The sequence below is a fragment of the Paramormyrops kingsleyae genome, chromosome 20, assembly GCF_048594095.1.
Source record: "Paramormyrops kingsleyae isolate MSU_618 chromosome 20, PKINGS_0.4, whole genome shotgun sequence".
Taxonomy (NCBI): Eukaryota; Metazoa; Chordata; class Actinopteri; order Osteoglossiformes; family Mormyridae; genus Paramormyrops; species Paramormyrops kingsleyae.
Window position 1 is genome coordinate 11097056 of NC_132816.1, and position 27120 is coordinate 11124175.

General features: G+C 36.9%; 1 protein-coding gene and 1 long non-coding RNA gene across 2 annotated transcripts in view; one reads left to right on the forward strand and one right to left on the reverse strand.

Moving 5' to 3' along the window:
• sorcs3a (sortilin related VPS10 domain containing receptor 3a) overlaps positions 1–27120 on the forward strand; it is a 169213-nt gene that overhangs the window by 101073 nt on the left and 41020 nt on the right. The window contains exons 4-5 of the mRNA XM_023798977.2: positions 60–218; positions 24864–24937. Coding sequence (XP_023654745.1) covers positions 60–218; positions 24864–24937 — 233 coding nt within the window. The remainder of the gene's footprint in view (positions 1–59; positions 219–24863; positions 24938–27120) is intronic.
• Positions 1612–12734, reverse strand: LOC111837141 (uncharacterized). The gene is made up of 3 exons (XR_011984442.1): positions 12637–12734; positions 2619–2699; positions 1612–2167 (listed from the first exon to the last, which is right to left on the reverse strand). It is a non-coding gene; the product is annotated as an uncharacterized lncRNA (long non-coding RNA).

Here is a 27120-nt window from a genome sequence, read left to right on the forward strand (position 1 = left end):
CTGTGAATTTAATGGTACCCATCAGTGCGTCTCTAAATGCCATTCCTTATCTCGTTCAGATATTGGTGCTAAGTGACCCGGACCACGAAAGCAGCATCCTGATCAGCTCTGATGAGGGTGCAAGCTATCAGAAATTCCGGATGAACTTTTATATTCTGAGTCTTCTATTTCACCCAACGCAAGAAGACTGGGTGTTGGCATACAGTCATGATCATAAGGTAAGAATTTAAAATATTATATACTTATACATCTTTCAATATGTTTAAATACGTTTCAGAATGTTGCCATTAATGGTCAAGGTCTACTCTGCATAACACATGCTGAATATGAAGCAGTATTGATTACGACTTCACCTGTTTTCCAAAATACAAATTTCCTGAATTATTACAAGGGACTTCAGATACCTGTTTTGTTGTGAACATCTGGTAGATTTAAAAATAAATATGGAAGAATAATCAGTTGATGACCAATAATGTCACTGCATCCTTATGTATGTACTTCACATCATGCTAAATATGTGTCATAAAAGTTCAAAAGACTAAAATTAATAAAATTATAATTTCTGGATTTTCGAGCGCCTGTCTGTTTTAACTTCAGAAATAGAGTCGTCTCGTTTTTCGTCATGAAGCACAATGTCTAGCTACACTTGTTAAGGCCCGTCAGTTATTCATCAGACATGGTGCTGTCCTGCTGCATGACAGTGCTGAGTGTGATTTTGTTTGACTGACCTGCCTGTTGTCTGACCTGTGGCGGGTTTTCTCTGGGGATATACAGAGAGGCGTTTAGCAACAGAAATGTTCTAACCGACTTTCTACCATGCAAAGACTACAGACAGGGGTGGATTTACCATAAGGTGAGGACAGCCAGCTATCTGGGCCCTGCCAAGACTAGGGGCCCCATCAAGACAGGATTTTCAGAAGTTACATTTAAGGATACGACATAATATGATCATTTAAACGATAGCAACATGTATGCTATTTGCATTTTTAGCGACAGTTTTCAGGATAGACAAAATTGCTCCCGTCTATTCTACTTCGAGACGTGCACTGCCCAGCTTTTTCTCACCACTGGAGCCTACTGATTGTTTACTGCCAAGTGAGCTGGCACAAGGATACAAGACTATCATTACGTCTGCCTTGTCTGATACTGTCTCGTTAGAGTCGTAGAGAACTTGTGAACAAGCATGGAGAGAACACAATTAAACGAACGTATGCAAAAATCCAGTACTAAACTTAGCAAAAGAAGGAATGATTAAACTTATTGACTGACCAACCCTCCAGTGCAATACCCCCCTACCCCATCAGCAAATTTTACCAACAGCATCCCCCCCCCCCCCACCCTCATCGGTACGTTTTACTGCTGGCACCCCACACTTTGATTGGAATATTATTGATGTTCTATTGTTTTAATTTTTTCCCCCCCGTTTCTCTTTCGGCTCCCATTTGTATTGGCTGAGACTCAGTGTATCTTCGCTGTCCAATGAGAAAGATGTATCTCCAAAAATCCATTATTTCTGGAGGGTGAAATAAAACACATTTTCTCACTTCGCAAAAGAAACCTAAAACAATGTACTGAGGCACCCATAGCACCACAAATGAAACTTTATACAGCTGTCAGTGAACCATTTAATGATTTAAATGGACTTGCGTGGATTGTTTTCAGCGTCAAAAAGATATAAGTTAATCACACTTTGTATTCACAATTAACAACGACGTTAGCTACAGTAGCTACAGTATCTAGCTATCAACTTCAAGTCATTACACTTAGCAATATAAAGTAATCCATACAAACAACCAATGTGAACTAGTACAAAGATATATAATAGTTAATTAGATTACTATGTAAAACATCTTTTAATTGGTTAATTAGATGTCAAACTATCAGTAGACATAGGAGAACTGGCTTAATACATTTATAATAAAATGGCACAAGAGGATGCAGTGTTCATCGGACAGCAATAATATGCAAAGTTTAAGAAAGACAATATCAGAATTACTACAACTGCAAAATCTCCACTAATTATTGAAAGATTTTCCTCCCACAAGAAAAATAATACCTTCCATCTTCTTCATACTCTCCTGGGTAACTTGTAAGATGGATTCAAGAAAGAAAAATCTCAACTGCAATTTCCACGGCGTCATCTTACAAGGCTGGACATGCTGAAGAGCTAAAATAAAATACAAGGTCTTAACACTTGGATCTGGATTTAATAACTAGACTTGCATCAAGAAATATTCTTAATGCATGCCTGCCCTCCTATTTCCACTTGTTAAAATAACCTTCTCCACTTGGTTTACCTCAGCATTATGTGCACTAATGCACAAATATACCTATACAGTGGTGCTCAATCACCACAATTAATCCGGCAGATAAGCGCACAAATTGGCCTGCCTCAAGCTACCAGCTGTTGTGCGTGGGTAGCACGAGCTCTCAGCGGCCGCTTCACCAACTTCTAAGATGTAAGAAGACAATCTTAACCATAGCAGCAACACTAATAGACCATCGCTTAGCGCCGCACTGTTTAAATTACAAAGCAGCATTTCTGGAGAATCAACTCCATGTTGAGTAGCAGACATCAGTCACACGGCGCCTCCAGGAATGTGCGTGACCCTTCCCACCTGCCTTCATGGTCCCAGTTCCATCTTTGTCTGTGCTTGATGGGAATGCAGCCTGCAGCCATGATTTGACTGCTCGTCTCACTGGTGGGAGATCAAACATAGAGGGACCATGCTGTCTTTACAGCTCATTATAGCATTCATGAATGACATTCACGCCAAGCATTCTCGGCACCTCCTGCATGGACGGAGAACCTGAGGTGAAGATTCTTAATAACCAAGACACCATGCTTGCGAATTACCCTGTCCAGTGGCTAAATTTAAAGCTCGGTGTAGCTATGTCAGGCTAGGTAAGCCTATCCCATTAGCCGAAAGGAGCTGCTGTGCAGGCACTAGTAGGGCGTCTCACGGCCCTAGTGATCAAACAGGAAGTCTCATTGTGGACTGACATTGCTGCGCATGTACATGGCAGACTGCCACTTTTCCACGCATCATACCATTGGTCAGTTCACCTGAGCTGTGGTTGTCCAGTCAAAATTAACAACCGGCAAACTGCCGGTCAGCAGGTCCGAGCAAATCAGACTTCCAACGGCTTACATTAGGCTCACTCATTTTGTTAAGTAAAGCGGGACTTTGCTCCTTTACACCTGGCCAGGCACTTTCATCATTCCCAGAAAATTGAACTGGCCCCTTACAATCTCTGCAAATGACCAGAGCAGTAAGATTAATGTGGGGATGCCTGCAGGGATTTCCTCAAACCTTATTCAGTTGCTCTGCTGTCCCTTTGTGCTTCCTGATCATTTTGCTGAACCTCGTGTCATTTAAATCATATACGTATCTATAATAAATGACTGGGACGCAAATATAGCGGTTTAGGGAATATAAAAAATCAGAGTATGTATAATAATTGCTTGACTGATACCATTGGTAATATATTATTATTATTCATATTTCTTCTTCTACTACTTCTTATTTCATTAGTAATATGTTGCTGAATAATTATTAGACACACACCCATTTATATTTGGTTAAACACAGCTTGATGGCTTTAATATGGCATCCACTGTGCATTGGAAATTTGCCCCCTATTACTATGACAGAAAACTTGTAGCACAACTATTTTCCAGTTTCATGAGAGACCAGCATAGCCTAAAAAGAATAACCCAGTTACATATTAAATAGAAATAATTTTTATTATTGATTGTAATATAGCATTTACTGTATCTTGTAAAGTATATGGCTTAAAAAAACACTGAACGAAACATGCAAACTACACTTGGTTGAACACCTCTATAATGATGATTGGTAATTTTTAGAGATCATATTTCAGAGATAAAATTATTTTCACTGTTTCCAAGTTATGCATCAGACATTTAACTATCGTTACAATTTATATGATTTTAATGGGGCAAAAAGTCTTATTAACTAATTCAACTGTGAACTATTAAGAAAAACTTACATTAAAAAGTGCTTTGCCTAAGAAATGGTGGATCTAAAGATTTAAAATAAAAAAAATGCTGTATCTTCAAAAAATGCACAACTCAATTTCCATCTCCATCTCCATCTTTTAACGGTATTCACTCCACATAACCCCCAATACCTTGCTTGAAGCACCATCAATCTGATAAGAAGTGACAGTGCATGGTTATCAAGCAGCTGACTCTGCTGACTGCTAATAGCTTAATGCATTCACTATGTAGAGTACTGCTTGCTGAATTCAGATTTCATTTAATGTTTATTGGGTGTTCAGCTTAATGTCATTTCTTTTCCTTAACAATATCCAACAAAAGTAAAACACATGGAGCTGCCTTTATAAAATACTTATTCGCTGTTGTGGTTTCATGCAAGCTTCTCAGTACATTCCTTCATAAAGCATCCCTGTGTATGATATCGAGGTGGAATATCAACAACCAGCCCCAGATGATGGATTTCGTGCCTTCTGCACACTGCTAACCAATGACAAGTGCACACCAAGCACTACCTGCATTATTTACTTCCAGTTCAAAAATTATTCCAAAATCTAGAGTTTTGTTTTTCTTCATTTTTGTCAAATGATTGTGTGTAAATGTTTCAATATCCATTGGGTCCATTTTGTCAATGTCATTTTCATTTACCTGCTTAAGAATAACCGTTGCCTTATATCTTTGCTACTTCAAAGCAAATTAGGAAAGCAACAATGTCTAACTTCACATTCACTTCTGAAATTTTCTCTAGTGAAAACTAAAGAATATCACTTATATACTATATAGAATTTTTGAGCATTGAGGTGAATGATTAAGTTAAGCTAAATTAACACAGACAGTGACACTATAGGAGGACTCTATGTGTTCCACCTCTGCAGTGGCATGACGTGATAGATAGGAATGTCTTTTTAAAAGGCCACTGTGGATTTAATGAGAGAAGAGAGGAAAAAAAGCTTCTACATAAATGATTATTTTATAACCAATAATATATTAGTGCCACACATCTCTGGAGTAATTAATTTCATTTTGATTTCATCATGAAGAATTAGTGTAGACAAAGGAAAAACATTTTTTTAAAGCACTGTCTCAGACTTTTACTAATAGTTTTTAATTTTACAGTCAAATACTGACTGACATTAAGTTAACTATGCATGTTTCTATATACCGTATGCTTGGCTTTGAAAATTATGAGCTAGACAAGTTTCTGCAAATCTGACATATCTCCATATTTATGGAACTTAAAGACAGACTTAAGGAATGGATCTGACTTTTAACTTGGGGACTGCCTTTATGGTAGATTTGAGGTCTTTCAAAGTTTAATGTATTAAAAAGTTTACACAATAGACAGGTCTTCTACTGTATATTTATTGTTTTTTCCATTATGTTTTAATACATGCAGTAAAGTCCACCAAACTAATGTACTAACTGAAGTAATTCCATATCTGCCAAGCCTCATGTTTTCATAGACCTCAGGGAAAAGTGTGGATATAAAATTACTTTCTCCTGGATCTCCAGATTTTTGCACTACTCTTCCGTTGAACTACTTTCAAAACTCAATTGTGTAGGTGAATGGTACAGTTGCTTGCTTTTTGTAATCTCAGGGTCACCAGAAGTTCGATAGTAACATGAAAAATGTTACTTCAAAGGGGATGCTGTTCAATATGTATAAAAACAGCATGAGGAAAAACATTTCTGTCTGCTGCGAGAAACACAAGGTCTTCCTAAAGAACAATTATATACATTTCTATTACCATCAAAACTCAAAGCGACTCCATTCCCATTTTGAATTACCACAATTCATTTTTGTTTCCGAAATAATCAGAAAGCTGTGTGCTGCCTCAGAGAGTAGCACTTTCACCTCATGGCCTCTGGGATGTCAGCTGAAATATGGCCTCTGCTCTTTGTGTGTGGACTTTGCATGTTCTGCACCCTCTACATGGGTTTCCTTCTGCAGTACAATGACATCTAACCAGGTTAATCCGTGATCCTAGATTGTCCACAGTGAACGATGGAGTTGTTTTGTAAGTATGTTCCCCGCGAATGACCAGCATCTCATGGAATGAAGCACCTCAGCCTCATCCCCTGTGTTCTCTAGGACAGGTTTCAACCTCCTCTCCTTGTGACCTCGATTAAAACATAAGAAGGTGGTTGGGGAAATGTACCTTTTATTTCGTTGTAGGTGTGTTGTTCGACCAAAAAGTCAGAGGTCAACTGGTGGAAGGTTTGTGATAAAACATGAGTACATACTGTAAGCTGCTTCTTCAGAAGTGTCACAATATTTTCACCCCTGACATCAGTAAATATCTTTCGTATTATATAGTTTATTTACTAAAATGTATTTATTTCACCTGAAGAATTCATTGGTAATTAAATTTATATGCATGTGCACAGTGCTTCATTGTGAGGTAGAACTGAATGCTGGTTCATTGTATCTCTATAATGAAATCTCACACTATGAGAAATCCATAATTCAGCATATGGTCATTAAAGACACAAGTGAGAATACCAGTTCTATATGGAACAAAAGAACCTTTAAAAAAATAAACACTCTTTAGGTTTAAATGTTTCAAGGTGGCATGGATTCATATGCTCTGACTCCTTAGGTTATTGTATTTTCATTTTAGTGAAATGCCTTTGTTCATTCAAGGGACTGATGATTCTGTGCAAATGTGTCAGGTGGCTGTCAAACTGATGGCAAGTGACAGCTCACATGACCTTTGTGGCGTAACGTATCCGAGCCCATCTATCTGTCATGTGTTTACTGACAGTGCTTTTAAAAGGCATTTCCTCAAACTAGTGTCTACTATATAATCCAGCAAATGATGTGGTTGTGCTACAGTTTGCTACATATTATATGAACATGATATAATGTTCCGTACAAAGGAAATTTCTCAGTATTATGAAAATGTATATACTACACACAAGGTCTGCTGTCTAGAGAGATTTTCAATATAGGAAAGTACCATAAGACAGAATGTAGGTGAAAAGGCTATTCAAATAAAACACTTTTATTATTATGTTATTAATGATTTCTCAAAATATAACACCCTCAATATAAGACGCAGTTATGCAAATATTCTTATTGGACAAAAAGACATGTATGTATGGTCCTTAGTATTAAGTGCATATTTAATTTATGGCCTATTATACTGAGTTTATATGAGCAGGAATCACTTAGATCATTGAAAAATGTGTGTGCTGAGTGAAAGAAATGCAGGGAAGCATCGAGATGGGATTCATATATAAAAATGCATGTTTACTTCTCGGTATATCAAGATCAAGTAGCTCTTAAATACGATTATGTTGATAAGAAATGAATGTACATAATAAAAATACATTTGTAATTGATGTAGTTGCTCCTCAGATATTAAAAAATGATAGCAAAACGTCAGAAAGTATTACGTAGTTTTGCTTAGGGAAACAAGGTAACATTTTACTTAAGGCCATGTTTTTAGTAATTTTTAAATACATTCATAAGAAATAATAATGCATTCATAAAGCATTATAACTAGGGGTGCACCGATCGATCGGCGCACCGATCGATCGGCCTCGATCACGTTAATTTGAGGGGATCAGAAATCGACCATATTCCCATGAGATCCACCGATCTTAGTTATATGCTTTTAACTCTTTGGGGTCGAGTATGTCGTCGACGACATCGCGTACTTTTCGCGTACTTTTCGTGTCTATTTCAGTTTATAAATATCTCGCTGAAATCTTAATGTATAATCATGAAAAAAACGCTGGCTAAATCCGTAATCTGTCTTCTTTTCAAAACGTCCATTGTCGGAAGTATTAAAGTTTTTTTAATTAGGTTAAATCGGCAAAAAAGTAAACCATGTCATCTTACTTTGTTTTACCTGCATCGGGGGCGTGTAGTACCGCTCTCACCCGAAGATCGCTATTCACATTCTAAATAGCCGCATTAGCGCGTATTCAAATCGCATTCGCATGGTAATTTGATTAACAGCGCAATGGTGAAACGCGATCCAGATACATCCCCTTCAGCGCCATAAAAGGGGGTTGGGGACGTGGCCAGGTGACAATGGCTCATTCATACACATGAAAGTTGCTACATATTCAATGAAAGGAGCCAGAAATAGTTACATGAGTTAGGTTTTTCTTATTTATTTATCCAAATTAATGTTGCATCTACACCATTTAGTCATCTTCATGTAGCCAAGACTTTGGTGATCAGATATCTGGGATCAAAACAAACTGCCAGCATTGCTTACTATGTACTTTTATAATGTTTCTGCAAGTGTTCCAAACTGCATTTTGCAATGTCTATACTTTGATGTCAAATTTCAAACTTAACAAAAATCTGACATATTTACAATATATATTAAAATAAAGATGAGTGTAATGGCAAAACAAATATATAAGAAATCATTTATTTGCCATGAATTAAGTGTGATGAAATGTGTGATCATGCCCCAGTCAGTGAAAGTGTGTTTCCTACCCCTAGGCCCCAGAGGGTTAAATCAGCCTTTTCTCCCATTCCCGAGAGAGGTGCAGTGCAGGCTGCCTCCCTCCCTATTTTTTGGACAAGTGTGTCATAACAGCTATATATATATATTTTTTTTTACAAAATTAGAGAAATTAAAGTCTGGAAGAAAAAATATGATTTTGTAGTTCAAACAGCAATGCTCATTTATATGTTCGTTTATATTTGAGGACACTACCTCATGTTTTGTGAGTATTCATATCAATTTACTCAATAAAAATGGAAACATTGAAGTAACTGTCTTTTAGTTATGAAAGAAACAAGATCGGCAAAAAAAAATCGAGATCGGCAGGTAAGGTTGCCTAAGGATCGGTGATCGTTGATCGGCCAGAAAACTGCAATCGGTGCACCCCTAATTATAACCATGGGTATAAATATTTATCAGAAGGCATAATACATTATAGCCATGTGTATTATGCATTACGAATGCTTTATGAAGCTCATCTATAATGCACTATGGCATTATAACTATGGCAACTGATACAATGCCAACTGTCAGAGGGATCTGCACCCATTTCGTAATTGTAATAATATCATAATTGCATTGTTATTCTACAGCCATTGTTTCTTTTTTCAAAGTGTGTAAGGTAGCATCTTCTGGTTTGTGTGAAGCCTTGAGACTGAGAGAACATAAAACCCAAAGAACAACCTTCTATAATTCAGGTAGAAACTACACTGGGAAATAGATAAATGTCAGCCCCAATATGGCAATCAGTGATAGTGCTCTTACATACAGAATACAACAATTTAAAATCAAGAATGCACACAACGCTTTTTCACTTTATATGCTAATGATGACCCCCGATTTGGCCCTAACAATTATGTTGTTACTTTGTCAGGCAGTAATGTCTTGCTGGTTTTTGCTTGTTGTTACTAAAAGGTTTTTGGTGTGGAGATTGGTGCAAAATGTCTTGAAGTTGGTAAATTGGTATTGGACAGAAATGACATCACTATACACGGAGATAATATTCAGTAACTGGAATGACGCATGTATGTATATAGAAATTATTATTATTATAGTCATTATGCTCTGTGATTGAATGTTGACTTTGTTCTTACTAAGATGCAAAAAAAAAATATTTGCAGCTTACAGTCACTTGCAGCTAGATGTGAATTTTGTGCCTTTTATTGTTCTGTCATTTTAACTGTAATTGGATATTGTAATACTGTGCTGTTGAGTGTTAAGTATTCATTTCCAGTCAAAATCAAAATGTTTTAACCTCCAGTGAATCACTTCTAAGATTATAGGCATCTCTGGTGAATGAGGTTTTCCGGACATCTACAGTAGTGTTGATTGTCTGCTATTAAAATGTCTTATTTTGTTATAACAGAACCCATATTTGCTCTGCTTTAAACATACATCCAACAGCTCACTACAGAAATAAAATAAAAAATTAAATAAATTAACAAACGAGAAATAGTACATATTCTGAAGAACAGTATGACTTTTAAGTTGTTGATTTTGTTTCATATCTGTTAAGTTCATGCAGAAGAGTATATTGAATGTGAATGTCAGGAAAAGGCCTTTCAACAGCGGCCCATCTAGCTGTGGAGTGACTTGAAAATGTCTGCAGAAACTCTTGAAATCTATGAAATGTCAGATGGCCCCTTTCTTACATGAAGGACAGGAAAGGAATTCTGTGCCCATAATAGCCATCCAGTCTGCAGCAGGGTAAAATGGTAAAGCCTCTAACAATGTGGAAAAAAAACCACTCAGACCCAATAGACCACTAAATAATTCATGTCCATGGAATTATTCAAATAATGCATTCTGGTAAGCAGACAACAAAAATCCATCCATCCACTTGATCCCGACTGAGGTCAAGAGTGAACCTGGATCCTATCTCAGGCAGTACACAGCACAAGACTAGGGGACATCCTGGATTGGATGCCAGTAAAAATAATATTTCATTAAATTAAAAACAAAGATATCACCATACAATAGAAGAGATAAGAGCCTGCATTAACTGCCACCAAGCTGCTATGATTTGGTATTATTCATTATTATATGTATTGAATATTAACAATTATAATAGATTTCCTGCACCAATTACCATTTTATATTGGTTTATTGATCACATTCAGTCTGTGCTATTAACGACTGACTATCACTGTATAATGGATAACAAGAAAATGTCTGCCTAAAATTCATGCTGCCTTTTATTATAAGCAACAAAATGTGACACAGTAACCTGTTTGTGGACTGGATTAGTTATACTGTAGAAAGATAGACGGGTAAAATTTATATAGTTTAGTTCTCCATTGGTTGAGTCAGTTAAGTGCCTTGTGTTTAAGAAACTGATATATAGCATTTACTGGACATGATTAATTCTGCTCATGCACATCTCGCAGTTAGGAGCAGAGCTCTGAAAACCCTGATTCTGGGAACCAGTAATGCTTCAAATTTTAAGGAGTTGATCTACAAACCTTGCACTACAAACAGTTGTATATATTGTATGGCAATGTATCCAGACCAAGGTTTCGTTTAAACCACCTAGGTGAGTATAAAGAATCACAGTCACAGAGTCCTCAACTGACTGGTTGAAACAAAACCTTGGTCTGGATTTGTCCTTTCTGGACTGGAACGTTCCACCTCTGCCTGTAATGGATTATTTTGTGAGTAACTTCTCCAACACTGGTTATATAGGATTCTATATTTGACCATGGTCATCGGTAATTTTAGGTTCTTCAAGATTCTTAATGTCACTTTTATCCTCTGTGTCTGTCAGTGGTAGCTAAGTAGAGAGTTTATCTAAATTTTACCTCAACATTCTGCCAGTACTAGAGTTGTCTGTTGTTACTAGGTAGTCATTTAGTTGTCAGCCCTTTCAAATTAGAAAAAAGCCATACAGAGCCTACAATATGCTGAACAGTCCCCATTAATGGGATGACTCTACTTTGAAAGGAAGATTTAGCCAAGACAGTATGCACATCTTGCACATTACATATATAGTAACACTTTACATTAACTGCACCTTTATAATACTTTTATATTGCATTCATAAAACGTTCAGTACACCTTCATAATGTATTCATTAAGTATTCATAAAACATTCATAAACATCATGTATGTATACCTTCACATCCTAACATCCATTAACAGCTGTAATATACATTAATAACAAACATTATAATTGTATAATCATGTCGTGTTTGTTATTAATGTATATTGAAGCTGTTAAGGGATGTCAGGATGTTAAGGTGTACTTGCATGTTGCTTTTGAATGTTCTATGAATGCATTATGAAGGTGCACTGAATGTTCATTGATTGCATAATGAATGTATTATGTAGGTGCACTTAATGTAAAGCGTTACCATATATTTTATCCTCTGAATCCTCATAGCAATTTCCATTTGTTTTAGGGGGACCTAAAGTTACGAGAAGCACTTGCATGGATCAAGGTTTATGTGTATAGAGTATTTTAGAGGTCAGACCTTCTTAACATATCAAAGGACAATCAGCTCCTGAGGGAGAGAGTTCTCTGCTCTTTCAGTCCATCTACAGATGTCTTGACACCCTGTCATGCTTTCTGCCAAGGGTCATCATCAGAGCAATCTACTGAATCACCGTACCACAAATCTGTTTCTTCATTGTGCCGACTAGTTGCGGAAGTTCTCAATCAAGAGTTAAATATCTGTGCAATACCATGACAAGAATAATGTAGTAATCGGTCTCAGAATAGCTGCCTAAATGAAAACAGTTAGGCCACCCCACATTAAAATACACCAACATTAATCTCGGCATAGTGAACTAATATCCATACTATAAATGCAGTCTTTCTAATGAGGGTCCTGTTGTGAGCTAGCTTGGGATATTACACTTTAGACTTCGATATAGATATCAGAGTGTGCATTAGGGAAAGATAACAGCTGAGCAGTGCACATTCTATTCTATTCTATTCTATTCTATTATATCATTATAAGTTCTGATAACTTCACCAACAAAAATACTGACTTCCTGGAAAAAGTCTGCAATATCTTCACTAGTCTTTGTTTCATTGGTTAAATCAGCCTCACATCTAACACAGGAATGCATTTTTTATCCAAACATACCTAGCTATTGGAATTCATTTAGGATATTTCCAATCTTTTTTGTTTGGTGACCTCACACCTTTTAGGTTGCAGGCTTGACCTCCGCCACAGTTTTTGTGGGTCTTCTCTGGTTTCTCCTTGTGAGGGTGGTACAGTATCCTAGCAAGGGTGTCTCCTGCTTGCGGTTATGGAAGACAGTTGGTCATTTATTTATAATTAAATTACCAGAAACACATGTATTTCAAAACTGGATGAAATGTACAGTAATCCAGTACATTCAACGACTCAACTAGTGTATTTAATTCAGCAGGGACTCACATAAGATCAATGGAAAAGATCAATAGTTATAGAACCAGAAAACACGCCATGAACAGAAGATTTGATTTTTAGTCCACAAAGCTAGTTTGCTCAATGTTGCTGCTGTAATATGTGTAACAAAATATGTGGCATGCCGTTTGCTTTTAGTAGAGAGTATTAAACTTTTGTTGTAACAATTTAATAAGAAGAATTTACAGTATAAGAAAAGCTTCATTGATTCTTTGTACCAAAGAATACCATACAAAAAAGTATGTACATCATGAAAATATCAGCTTAGAGGCTGGATAGCTTGTAATTTTTTTTCTCCGTGTGGGGTGCAGTGCGAATTGGCAGTTTTATTTGAAGTATAACTGTTTTCTCTAGAAGTTCCCAGCCAGAATCATTATGCAAACCATATTCAGTATTTATGGAAAATGTCACAAGCCACATCATTCACCCCTGTTTTATGGGAATAGGAAATATTAGTAATGTGGTGTTTATGCTTTTTATCAGCAGTTTAATTGCTTGAAATGTTACAGTCGGCATGAAATTATTAGCAGATTTATTATTGCTGGGTGTCAAATTACTTGTACGAAAATGTGATCAGTAATTTTAAGTTAAATATGCATTTTAAGTGTGATTCACCTTTTTTTTTTAACAAATTTTATTAACCAAAATACCAGTCTTTACTAGTTCATTATTTTATTCCATAACTAATATGATTTCATTCCAGTCTACAAATATACTGATATCAATGTCAATGTTGAGAGAAATGCCTCACTAGGCCTTCTAGTAACCTTGTGTTTTGCATTTGAAATGCAGTTTTTCTCTTTATGAGAACAGTTCTATTTTTTTCAACAGCTTATGCAACCATGTTGATAAGTAGCTGAATGTATAACTGATACACTTCAGAAGAACATGAATAAGAAGAATGTCATTTGAAATTGATCTGAAGTCTCAGGCACACTAATTTTGTGATATTAAATACAATTAAACTATTACCATAATTACTGGAGAAGGCTATCAGAACATAAATAGCCTAGTTTTCATAAGTAGCGGGTTAATATATCTCCAGTAGTCAATAAAAGGACAACCTTTTTTACTTTTATTTACTTTCTGGCTTTTCTGACTTTGACATGAATATGGTTACAAATATGATTACAGCTTCTGGGAAAATTAACTGAAAAAATAATATTGTACCTATAGGTAAGTGTAAATCTGAATAAATCTGATAATTTATTGGCTTCTTTTTCCAACATACATCCATCTTCCAGCCACTTATCCTGGGTAGGGTCCCAGAAGGGCCTGGAGCCCATCCCAGGCAGAATATCGCACCAGACACACTGCCAGTCCACTGCAGAGTGCACACGCAGATACACTACCAGTCCACTGCAGAGCGCACACGCAGATACACTACCAGTCCACTGCAGAGTGCACACGCAGATACACTACCAGTCCACTGCAGAGCGCACACGCAGATACACTGCCAGTCCACTGCAGAGCGCACACGCAGATACACTGCCAGTCCACTGCAGAGCGCAAACGCAGACACACTGCCAGTTAGCCAGGTTACCCTGAGGAAACCCAAGTAAAACAGGCAAACTCAGTGGTGTCTGAAGGAGTTTGACACGGGGGGGGTGAGTGGGGGGGGGGGGGTGTATATTGTGAAATCAGAATGGGCAGACATGCAACAGTCACATCGTGAAAGGATGCACTGAAAGAAAGATTTTTAAATAAGAGAGATGAAAAAATAACTGATCCAAACGATAAAATGACTTTGTACGATACAGGACTACAGTCTTCGTTGGGTATCGTGTCCTGCACGGGCAATGGATTAGCTTCAGTAACGTGCAGATTCACAACAAAAGATAAGGAGCGCAGAAGCAAATTCAGACCCCCAGTCATCTATGTGTGAGAGCAGTGGTACTATACCAGCATCCCTCCTTTAACCAACTCATTTTCCAAAAGCACAGATGTAAGACAGTTTGGGAGGAATTGCCATGGGTGCATCAGAAATAAATCACATCAAAGTATCAATTGCTGGGTACTTTCTTATCCTAAGGGTTTACTTGGAGATGGTAAATGTCAGAGGTGATGGCCCCATTGTGTGTCTTTACGCAGTGTAACGGGGGAGTGGGTAATTTTCCCAAATTAAAGGCAACTGACACTGCAGGGCAACCATCTATCAGTAGTTGCTAGAATACTGTCTCGTCCAAATTCATCAAAGAAAATTTTGTCTTGGCACAGAGGGGACCTTTTAGAGTCATGAATGTGAAGCGTTTAAATGAAAGAAAGTCTGTTGGGGGTGACGCCAGTTTTGTCATGATGTAAGATAGCAGAATTGCATGTAATAGCATCTCAGACGTTTGTTTTACGTTCAGAGGCTGAGAGCACGACAGTTGTTATAAAAATATATATGCAAAACATGTACACATACATGCATACATCTACTGTATATATCAGAAGTTCAGACTTACCAGTTAGTCCCATTATGTATGCTGCCATACAATTATGAGGTCTCTTGATAATCGCAACAATTTCATGCAATATAATTCTTAAGCCTAGGTATTTATGTAATGGCTCATCTATTTTAGAGATTTCAAGAGATCTGAGTACATCTGATATGTGCTTAGGGTCTGTAGCAGATATAGATGAATGTAGATTATCATAAATTGCCTGGAAGCATTCATTTATGTCTATACTGGACCTGTAAAGAGAGTTCAGGGTCTCAAAAATGTTATAAATTGCACCGTACCTTATATATTCTTTAATTAGGGGGATTTTTAGTAATATTAACTTGGGCTGGGTTTCCCGATAATGGTGACTCTTAGCGTCTTATGAAGACTCTAAAGATATATCTTACAAAATGTACTTAATTATTTAATACTCTCAGTGTCAACTCTCATCATCATGGACTGAAGTTTGGTGACTTTGGCACATTTGGAGAAGTGTGTGTATTCCAGGAGCATTGGACATAGGGGGAATGTCCAAGGTGGGAATCCACCCCAATATTGGCAGAACCCCCCCCCCCCCCCTTCATTCTCAGTTAATAAATAAATACATAATCAACAGTGCGTTCCTTATCTTTCATTATCAATCCGTGCGTTACTGAGGCCAATTCGGTACGCATTCAGAGCGCAAGGACGAAACCTAACAAAGATTATAGTCATGTGTCAAACAAAACCATTTTATCATATAGATCAGTTATTTTTTAGTTATGTGAGGTTTGGTTATGAACCTATACCCTTAACGATGTTAATCTTATTTTAAATGAGCAGTATGAACCGCCAACAGCGATAAGAGATGGCTTTGAGAGGCTCAGACCGACCTTGTGAAAGAATATCTTGTGGAACATATAATTACCCAAGAACATTTCAGGAAACACGTCAAAACGTTAAGAGACAACTTAAGGTAGAACTTACGAACGATGCAGCATTAAGAAGGTTTCAGGAAACCCAGCCTTGATGTGCTTTGAGTGTATTATAAGCTGCCTTAAGTTAGATGATTTTATTCCTAACTTGAAAAAAAAATCTTCTACTGTTTAGTTATAATCCATTAAAATGTTTCCATACCGAAATGGAGGTATATTATTTGTACATTGTTTTGTTTGATTAAATAAAGCAAATATTATGTCCCCATAGAGCTGTGTTCAGTCAGCAGCTCAGTAGATCTTGCCAATTGAGGGCATGTTACCAAAAACACCCCAAATCAAAGTGTACAAGCCGTCTGTGCAATTCCTAACATTAGAGATGCTGAACTATTTTTCTATAGACACAAATGACTGCTTCTGGAAATGATCTAATAATCTATATTAATCTAGATCTGCTACAGATCCTTGTCAGACTTATTTAGTTCACTGAGATTTTGCTGACTTGGGGGTCCGTTAACCCCTAGTTCCACCAGGGACTGTCTGACGCTGCTCAACTGCATGTTGCTTTTGTTAAACAATGGAATTTTGAAGGTCTTCTTGCTCAGTACCCAATACCACAGTACTGGGCAGTATGAAAAATTAGACAATGTTTTAGCCTGATTTCAACCCAACTAGCTCTCGCAGTCCTTAAAAAGTAACATGCATGTTCATAAAATGTGACATCGATAGGCCGGCTACCTACTATGACTTGGTGATACATTCTCTTGGTCTTGCTTTTTTTTTCATTTGGGTCTGAATTTTGGTTCATTCTCTGCTTAGTGGATCCCTTTACAGGTCACCTGACCTTGTTTCGCTCCTCAGACCTGTCTTTGGTGAAACCCCGTAGACAATTTGAACAGGAATGGGGGGCTGCTATCCCCAACATGTTAATCCAGGACCCCCCTCCGTCTGCCAGCAGAGAGAATGCTGCAGGTGCCGGGAGCGTCCATATGGTTAGCGCTAGATAAATCCTCGGACCTGTTTCTTTTTCGTTTGCACTGCCTCGCATGCAGTGAGATCTGCACTGAGGAGACCCAACGCAAGCTGGGAGGAGAGGTACACATCAGTGCACGCAGCTTCGCTTATATCTTCAATGTGTGAAGAGAAAATGGCATCAAGGACAGTTTGACCTTCTTTTATACTTTAAATTTTGAATTATTCTAGGTTTCTTTTCCCCCCCTGTCATGTAATTAGATATTTCATAGTTGGTTAAGATGTCCTGCAAGAATGTCCTTCGGAAGTTGTACATTTTACTTGTGTGTGTGCAGTATCATCCCAGCCAATGTAGCACCCTAGGCGAGCATCGTGCCAGTAACCACCGTTCAAGGCGAAGTGAAGTTCACTGGCAAGTCAGCGCCCCTCCAGAAGCCGGCGCCCTAGGCGGCAGCCTACGTCACCTGTAGGATTGATCGGCACTGAGTATGTGTGTTGATTGGTTGTGGGACATCCTGATTTTTCAACGTCTCCTTTGGTCAACAAGGGAGGGGCTTGTGCTTCACTTCTTTAACTAATCACAGTCTTCATTATATGACATCACCACATTGGTCCAATTTTTTCACATTTTCAAATTTGAGGCTTCCAGCATTCGAACTGGGGACAGTGTGTGGTTCACCGGGCAAAGCCTCTGTGTCTGTGATTGGAAAATTGCTGGTTCAAGTATTATTATTATTGTTGCTGTTATTATCATTATTAATATTATTATTATTATTATTATTATCATCATCATTATCATTATCAAGAAAAAAAAAATTAAGATGTGTCCTTACATTGGTCCATATAGGTTTTGCAAGTAAGTATGTTCCTATGTTTTGTATCCATGACATGTCCCTTAACAAAAGGCATACAGAATAAAATGGATACTTTACAAATCTGTGCACCTTGCTGCTTAACAGCAAGCACTGGTTTTAATTAATGTGATTATACAATTGCGATGATACAATTATGACTGTGATTGGTTAAAGAAGGGAAATGCAAGCCCCTCCCTTGTTGACCCAGGGACAAGTTGAACTAGGGAAAATCAGGACGTGTGTTTGAGTGCTGCCATTGGGCCATTGTCCCTGTTAGAATTAATCACCTACTGGTGACACATATCGCTTAAGCCCTCAGCTATGTATCTAGCAATCAACAGCCTGGTTGTCTGGTTGTCTCTGAGGACACAGGGGCCGTTCTGCTGAAGAGGAAAGCACTGACAGACAGGAAATATGGCCATGTGGGTAGCCTGCCTGTTACATGTCCTTTTCCCTGAGACTACTGTATGTACATGCCTAAGACTTTAAATTATTTATTTATGGCCATTATTTGCTTGGGGGAGTTTCACTTACACAAAATTATTCTGAGGGCAGAATGAAAAATGATTGGTGCAGAGAGATAACCAATAAAATTGTAGAGGAGGTGGGTCTAAGGAACTAGAACAGGCTGGACCAACCAATCAGATGTCTTCTACAATCTGAGTGGTGATCTCTCTGAACCAATCATTTTTCGTTCTACCCTCAGAACATTTCTGTGTAAGTAAAACTGCAATGAGCCCATTATTTGTCGTTCATTTAAAATCCTGCCCATAGCGAAAATTTCTCAGGTATCATACATGTCTTTTGAGGAATAATTTCGGGGTTTGTCGCTAGACAAGGACCTTGTCAAATGCCACAAGAAATTTTCAGGATGGCTGCATTTTTCCGTCACTGTGCTGCTGACATGTTTCAGTGATGGTGATATATGCACTATATGCAGACACATCAACAGCATTGTAGAAAAACACCAGAGGCTATCAAGCTTCATGTACTGGCAGTTGCCCAGTGCTGCCACTTCATCAAGGACGTTGACTCTTCCTTGGTTGGCATGGTGGGTAGATCGGCATTATTTCATGCCAACTATATTTTGCTTACTGTGGCATCTTTGTGTATTTTTGCGGCTTTTCAGTAATATGATACCGCAATAGTTTCATAGCTAATTTTACGATTACACAGATTTTTTTTTTTGCAAGTTCAGAAACCTGAAGGTTTATTTTTGCTCCTTTTGCATTCTCTGCTTTTGTAGTTGAATGTGATTATGTTTCATTATAACCTTAAATCTCTGACCTCTCCCCATACCAAACCATACCCCTGGCTCCATTTTTAAAGCACTGGAAGCTGAAAAACTGCTTCAGCAAATAAATCATTCTGAATCTTAATCTCTAGATTTCTGTATTCTTTTTTTTTTTAATATAGTATGCTTTTATTCTTACATTATTTTCATATCAATGGCCAATTCTTTTTTGAAATACACTTTCAGGATGACTGTCAGACTCATAAATGTATTTTTGTCTTTTAAGTGTCCCCCGTCTCTAAAACGTCCTTCTTGCATGTTTTTGTTCCGCTATCATCATTCAGATCCAAGGTTCAATGACTGTCGATGCTCATTTCTGAGTATCTATGAGGCAAATGATGAAATAAATAAATAAAATTACAGATTTTTTTTTTATGATACTGCGCAATTTATATAATGACTTTTAGATTAGATGAAGTTTATTCCTAATTTTTTTGCATTTGTACTCATGTTTAACTAAATTTTATGAAAAAGCTTGAATAATTGAAATCAGATCCATCTAAATTAAAAACATTAGAGATGTAGATATGACCAATCCCATAAAAGATCCGTGAAATGTATTTATAAGGAAACAACAGGTAGTAAAAAGTACAAATGATTTGCTTGCCCTATTTTTTTAGCATGATGTGTTGTGAATAGAAAAAAACATATATGACAGTATAGTAACTAAATTAAGGCACTTGAGTTCGGGATACATTACTGTGGATATGTATTTATTAAAAAAAAAGGTAGAGGAGACATTTAACAGTAAATTAAGTAGCAGCATTAATTATGCAGTTTTTTTCAGGAAAGTTATGTAAGTGCATTTTTATGCATATAATGTGAGTAAGAAAATATGTGCAGATGAAAAATAAATTTAAGAAGATTTTACTAGATCCATGACCTTTATGATTACTGGCAGACTTTAAAAAGGGAATTATGTTTTATAAATACCTATGTATAATGTATTGACTGCTGTCGGTTTCCCACAGATTAATGACATTATAATATACCAGCCCTACCAGGGTCATTAATCCATGATTATCTGTGTCTACCTCTAAGACACCTTCTCTACTGGGTATAAACAAGATACATGCAGTTCCATCTCCCGGGTCTCCTTGAGAAGGGCCCATGAGATATGAGATCTAGTGATCTAGTCTGATCATCAAGTGAGGATCTGGTGATCTAGTCTGACCATCAACTTGGGGGGGGGGGGGGGGGTGTTGGTGATCTAGTTTAACCATAAAGTGGAGATCTAGTACTAGTACTAGTCTAATTATCAACTGGAGATCTAATGATCTAGGTTAGTCCTCCCTACTGTACCTTGCACTTAGTTTACATCCTACTTACATTTACGAGTAAAATGTGGTAGAACAAGGCTATTCAACTCTCAGTCCTCGAGGTCCGAGCACTGCTGGTTTTCCAGCCTTCCTTTACCTGTGAGCCCGGTGTGAAGCCTCTGGCCAATCAGAATCAGTAATTATTAAACTACCTACCTGGGAGAACTGAAAACACGGCCTGGATTTGGATCGGACGGCCTGACTCTAATAGCTCTGTGGTAGAATATAGTCAGCAACCAACTTCACAAGCGAGGAAAAACAAGTCAACAGACATGGACAAAAAACATAAAGACAAGTGAATATGCTATGAGGATGAACAAAACAGAGATCAGTTCTAAATGTGCTGCTGACACGGATGCTGGTGTTCTTTATTATCAATTCCATTTATGTCCAGCAGTAAAGATGGTTTTCTTACTCACTATTTATTACTATTTATTAACTTGTCTCACACATTGAAATTTCATAACCCCGATTACAACACTTGCCAGAATGGTTGTGGATGCAAATTTATTTTTATGTTGTACGCTTGGGAACTATTAAGTTATAGTTTATTCCTGTTATTTTATTGTTCGTTTTACTTTAAAGGGTATAGTTTCTGTTTTTTAGGGAAGAAAATTCATAATGTTTGTTTTCTCATGTTGTTCACTTGGCAGAAATATTCTGAAAGCACTAGATATATTAGGTATAAGTACCATTATATAACAAATGGTAAACGTGGGAGTGTTTAAATAGAATGTCATCAGGTGTGATTTGGGAAATTACGGAAATTATTTTTGACATGGAAAAAGTATCACATCAAGACTGTCACTGGCACCGTTTGAACATGAACATAAATATGTTTCTGGCTGATATAGATGTTTACAGGCCAGAATATGCTGCTCTCGTCCTCCACTGTGAGAGTGTTTTGAGGAGTTTGAATAAACATCACGTTTTCAGCATGTTTAAGATTTTATGTACTGGTCATGCAGAGTACAGATCTTCACCGTGTAAACAGATATTACTCTCCATTTCATTATTCACAGAAATCTGTCTCATTTGCCAGCCAAATCCTTTCATTTTTTTTTAAGGAATAACTTTATGATTTTGTTGGTACACGGGCACGTACCCAAATAACGGCAGTTCATCGGTAAACATTTTTGGGAATTTGAAAACTGCCTCCTATAAACATTGAGATGCAAAGAGTAAGGCCCTGCTTTAGAGAGTCCTGACACTTTTAAAAAACATCTCCTCTATGTTGCTAAGCAACCAATAATGGCACAGGAAACACCAAATATCAGAACTGGAATGTAAAAAGGATTGCAGACAATACTGTACTAATGTTGGTTTTCACTGAACTGTTTGCTCAAGGAAAGTAAGCTTGAATGCCTAAATTACTGTTATTTAAATGTTCCTTTTAAAATATACATCAACTGCTGATACAAAATACACTTGTTCAGGGGGGTGCTTTTAAAATACACACTAAAAGCATATGTTTATCTTTGTCCTATTTTGTTGACTTGAACAATGTTTACTAATAATCCCATTTCAGTTAAACAGTAGTTATTTCAGTTATTCAGTGACACAAATATTAAATGAAAAATCTGAATAGAATTCTAACAAATGAGCATCCATCTTCCAAATGCTTACCTTGGTCAGGGTAGAGGGGGAAATTTAATTGAACCTTACTAATGACATTAGTTTGATCATTTTTTATTTCCCAGAATTGAATTACATACTGTATAGATATAAATATTATGTGCATTAAATAATAAAACAAGTAATCTACCTTTGTCATCCCACACTGTTATTTTTAAATTGTTTGTGCAAGTCAAATAACACTTTTTAATGCTAAGCATCAAAGATGGTTCTACTAAGAGCAGTCTAGTAGGCAGTTTATGACAAACTATAGCACGCTATTTAATATGTTTTACTGTTTAGTATGGTTTACAGACGAGGGTGGCGTGATGGTGCAGTGGTCAGTACCTCGATTCAAGTCTCTGCCACGGTTCCATGTATGTGGAGTTTGCGTGTTCACACCGTGGGGTTTCCTCTGGGTACTCTGTTTTTACCCCACAGTCCCAAAACATACCAAGGCTAATTGGACTTACCAACTTGCCTATACATATGAGTAAATAGTGTGTGAGTGTGCCCTGTGATGAGTTGGTGCCCCATCCTGGGTTGCTCTCTGCCTTGCGCCCATAGGCTCTGGACCCCCCATGACCATGAATAAGTGGTTTCAGAAAATGGATGGATGATTTACAGATTCTCAATACAGTATTGCTCCCAGAATCAATGGAGATCTTTCAGTGATTTTATTTCACCTTTATTTTCTCTATATACCTCAGAGTCTGAGAATTGTTTTGTTTATTTGGGAAATTTCAGTTGCAAAAATGTATTTTTTGACCTGCCTGCAAGTGGTGTTTCTAAGTGTTTGAATCAGCTCATAAGCACCAATGAAATGGCTGACAGCCAGCTCTTCTGGAACATCTGGGTGCTGGGAGTCTCCTGGAAATGGACACAGACACCCATCGCCTAGAAAACCAAAAATTTGGCCCGCCTAAAATAGCTCCAAACAAAAATCAACTTTTATTAGATCTCATAATGATGTCTCCCTCTGCCTTGTAGAAATTATTCTTATTATTCTATATTTTTTATATAAATTAGGAATTATTTAATATATTATTGAATAATTTACAGACTATTTACATGAAAACTGAGTATATGATGCAGATTTTAATGCACCTTGATGAACCAGAAACTGTCTGTATTACAATGACTACAATTTGTTTCTGTTGCTCTTATGTTTAATCTGTGTTTCATCCTAGCCAAAACACACATTACCCTGTTCTGGGGTTTGACTATCTAATTAGTGGGCTACTATTGCAAATTTTATTCTATTGGCCATTTTGCTAACATTCAAATGATTTTTTTGCCAGGATACCCATTTGTTCTTGAAATGATTACGGTAGCTACTTATTTCTTTTAAATTTGATACTTTTACAGACATGCAACAGATATTATAAAAGATATGAATATACTGCTGCATGCAACAAGTATTGTAAAGTCCATTGGATAAGACAGATGAAAGTAATTCATTATGTAGGAGAATAATTGTTTAGAAACTCATTGTCCTCCCAATGATTTGACTGTTTATTGGCAACTTTCATGTGTTTTAGGGTATGATAAGATACTATGCATAACAGATCAGTCAAGGTTCCCATGCAAGGATTCCTTTTGATCTTTTAAACTGTAAAAAGTCTTCCCCATAATGGTACATCAAAGAATAATTGATCGAAGCTTCTATGACATCTAACCTTTAACCTCCTTAGGTAAAATTGTGAATTACATGATAAAATCTGAGATCATATCTGTGTAGTGACTTCTCTATGTCATTTTATGAGACCTGTAACATAAAAATATACACATTTATGCATTGCAGGCTTTCCCATGTACTGTTTCTAACTGCTTATCTATGTAAATTGTAGCCAGGACGTATACGGCATACGTTACACAGAACGCCAGAACAGTCACACAGACACTAGCACAAGTTGTAGAAGGATGAGTGATTTCCCAAGCAAAATATGTTTCAGCTGTTAACATGTGAGGCTGAACAAAATTGAAAATAAAAAAAAATGGCTTTACCCCTTACATTTTAATTAGGTCGTACGTGTTTCTAGAGTACCTCACCTACAGTATATATGTCCAGGAGATTCCAAAGACTTGCACAGCAAAGTTGTTGCAATCATTTGAGTACCATCTAGTTTATGTCTTAATTCATTACAGCAGAGTTTTGATATAAACTAAAAAGAAGATATTTGTTTTTGTTATTATCACTGAGGTAATGGACACTGATATAATATCATGAATTATTTCTTTTAACTTAAAATTGATTTATTGAATAACACACCAAGGACACTGCATGATGAAAATGGTATTTTATGGGGTTATTTGTGTTGCACTTCTTAATATAGTGACAGAATCAATGAAGGCTAACAGTTTTTATTATCTCCTATAAGAACATTTGATTGTGAATGTGCAATGGTAGTATTTTGGTTTTGACCCAAGAGTGTTCCCTGCTTTTCAGTGTTTTGGCCTAGACCTTAATGCAAATGTTAAGCAGTTTCAGTGCATTTAAAATATAAATCAACAAGCTATGGTTAACAGTTGACTGTCTGCTTTAGAGATTTCTGACATTAACGGGGTGTTTTATTGTCCTTACAGCTGTACAGTTCGGTTGATTTTGGAAGAAAGTGGCTTCTAGTCCATGAACACGTAACACCAAACAGATTCTACTGGTATGGTACATATTACGTCTTTTCGTCCAAAAGCTTACACTGTGATTCATATGCACCTGTAAAATATGCTGTATGTACTAGGTGTGAGGGTGTTCTTTAATAGTGCTGACCATTGTAAGCAAACCTATGTTTTATTTGCTAAAACCATATAGTTTACCTTGCTTATGTTTTATTCTAACTTTGCATTTCAATATGGGAGAGAAGAGTGGGTTTAGAAATACAAGCGGGCAAGAGCACAAACATATCAATAAATAACATTCACAAAAGAGATGGGAGAAAAGCACCCAGAAATTTGGGTAAAACTTGTTAGCTTTACTTTGCACGGAGTTAAAACTATAAAAAACAGTCCAATATCAAATACTGTAAATAAAACATTGCTGTTGCATGACTGATGAGTCCTTAAAACATATCAGACAAAAAGCATAATCTTACTAATTATTCTGTGGTTTGGAAATCCATACACCTATTCAATAACAGTTCGCCTATGTTTGGAATGTATGCACCATAGAAATCACCAAATAGTATTAATTAAACAACAATAATGAGCAATAGAATCCAATGCATTTTACTAAATGTGTGGAAAAACAAAAATAGACAAACAACTTGGATATATGTTTTCCGACTTGTTTGTATCAAATTACCATTTATTGCATATTCATCACAAATGTTATTTAGAATTTATTCTGGCTCGTTGCTTTGGAGATGCTAGGCTCTGCTTGCCCCAGGCCATGTCCTAGATGCTAATCTAACACAAATAAATCAACAAGCACTTTCATTACCTAGCATTATCCTAAACGATACAGTATACTCAACCTATCCTCCATACAGTGATATGTAAACATTGGTCTCAGAATAAAGCAGCCAACATTCATTTAAATTATCCATCTGCTCTAGCACTCAACTGCAGAAAATTACAAGAAACAGTATAGGCAAAGAATAACATATCTCCCAGACAAATATAAAACAACAAAGTATAAACATAATTGGAACGTATTGGAAATTTCTGGATGTAATGCTACAGTAATCATTATTATAATATTTTTTTGCAAAAAAAAATCAATGAGCTGTATTCCCCTATCTTGTGAAGAAAGATAAAAAAAAGATTCCTCAACCCCTTCAAAGCACAGCAGAGTTAATAATAAGAGTGATTATGCTCACAATTGTGGTAAGTCAGCTTCAGCCCTGAAGGTGAGAAGGAATATTTCTGTTCAATAAATTTGACAGGCGGTCAATAGTCAAAGTTAAGTACAGGACCGGTGTCCATGCATCTTAATTATGATAAAAACCCCTGAAGCTGCTTTGAACTACTTGAAAACACTTAGGAGAAGCATTTGAATGGCCAGACAGTTGAGTGTTACAATAACCTGATGAATTTAATGAATGCAATAATCAGCTTTTTCCCCACTTCATGCAAAGACACAAAAACCATCTAGATGCACCTTAAAATCTGAGAACATATTTCAAAGTACCTAGTAACATCATAATTGTTCTAACATAGTTCAGAAAAAACTGTGGTTATAGGTTTTACGCAACAAAGGCGGCCGCAAGGACATTGACTAACCAGCCAATTTCAGCAGTGATGCTCGTCTAGGGCACCACATAAGACGGGGACCATCCCTAGGGTCATATATATTTACTAAATCCAAGGTGCTCAACTTTGGTCAGCTGGCTGGAGTGAGATTTTCAATTCAAGACAAGTCTGTATACACGTGCCCATACATTTACATGTAACAGTTTTATTACCTTGTAGTCCGTTGGGTTTGAAACCTACCTCAATGCTTTTAATGTAACTAATTTTAGGTTTACAATGGATTAATATTGATTTGCTGTAAGATTTCTTGCATAAGTGTGAGAGTCTGAAAACGTGAGTCTCATGCCAGATGTGTGAGTTGGCAACCCTGACCAAATGACTATACAGTACATAAATCACTGTACCTGACTAACACTGAGTATTTGGAACATATATTATTTACCATTTATCCAAGAAGCTGGTAATACTATGGCAGACAAGACCTCGAACAGGAGAGCCCTTGTTTGCTATTATTGGATAGCATGAAAGTAGACAATTGATTTGCAAAAATAAAAATGGAAAGATTGAGGTACGTCTGTGGAAAGACACATCATTCAGTGTTTGAACAGAATACACGAGTAGAGGCTTGATTATAATCACATTGGCACATATC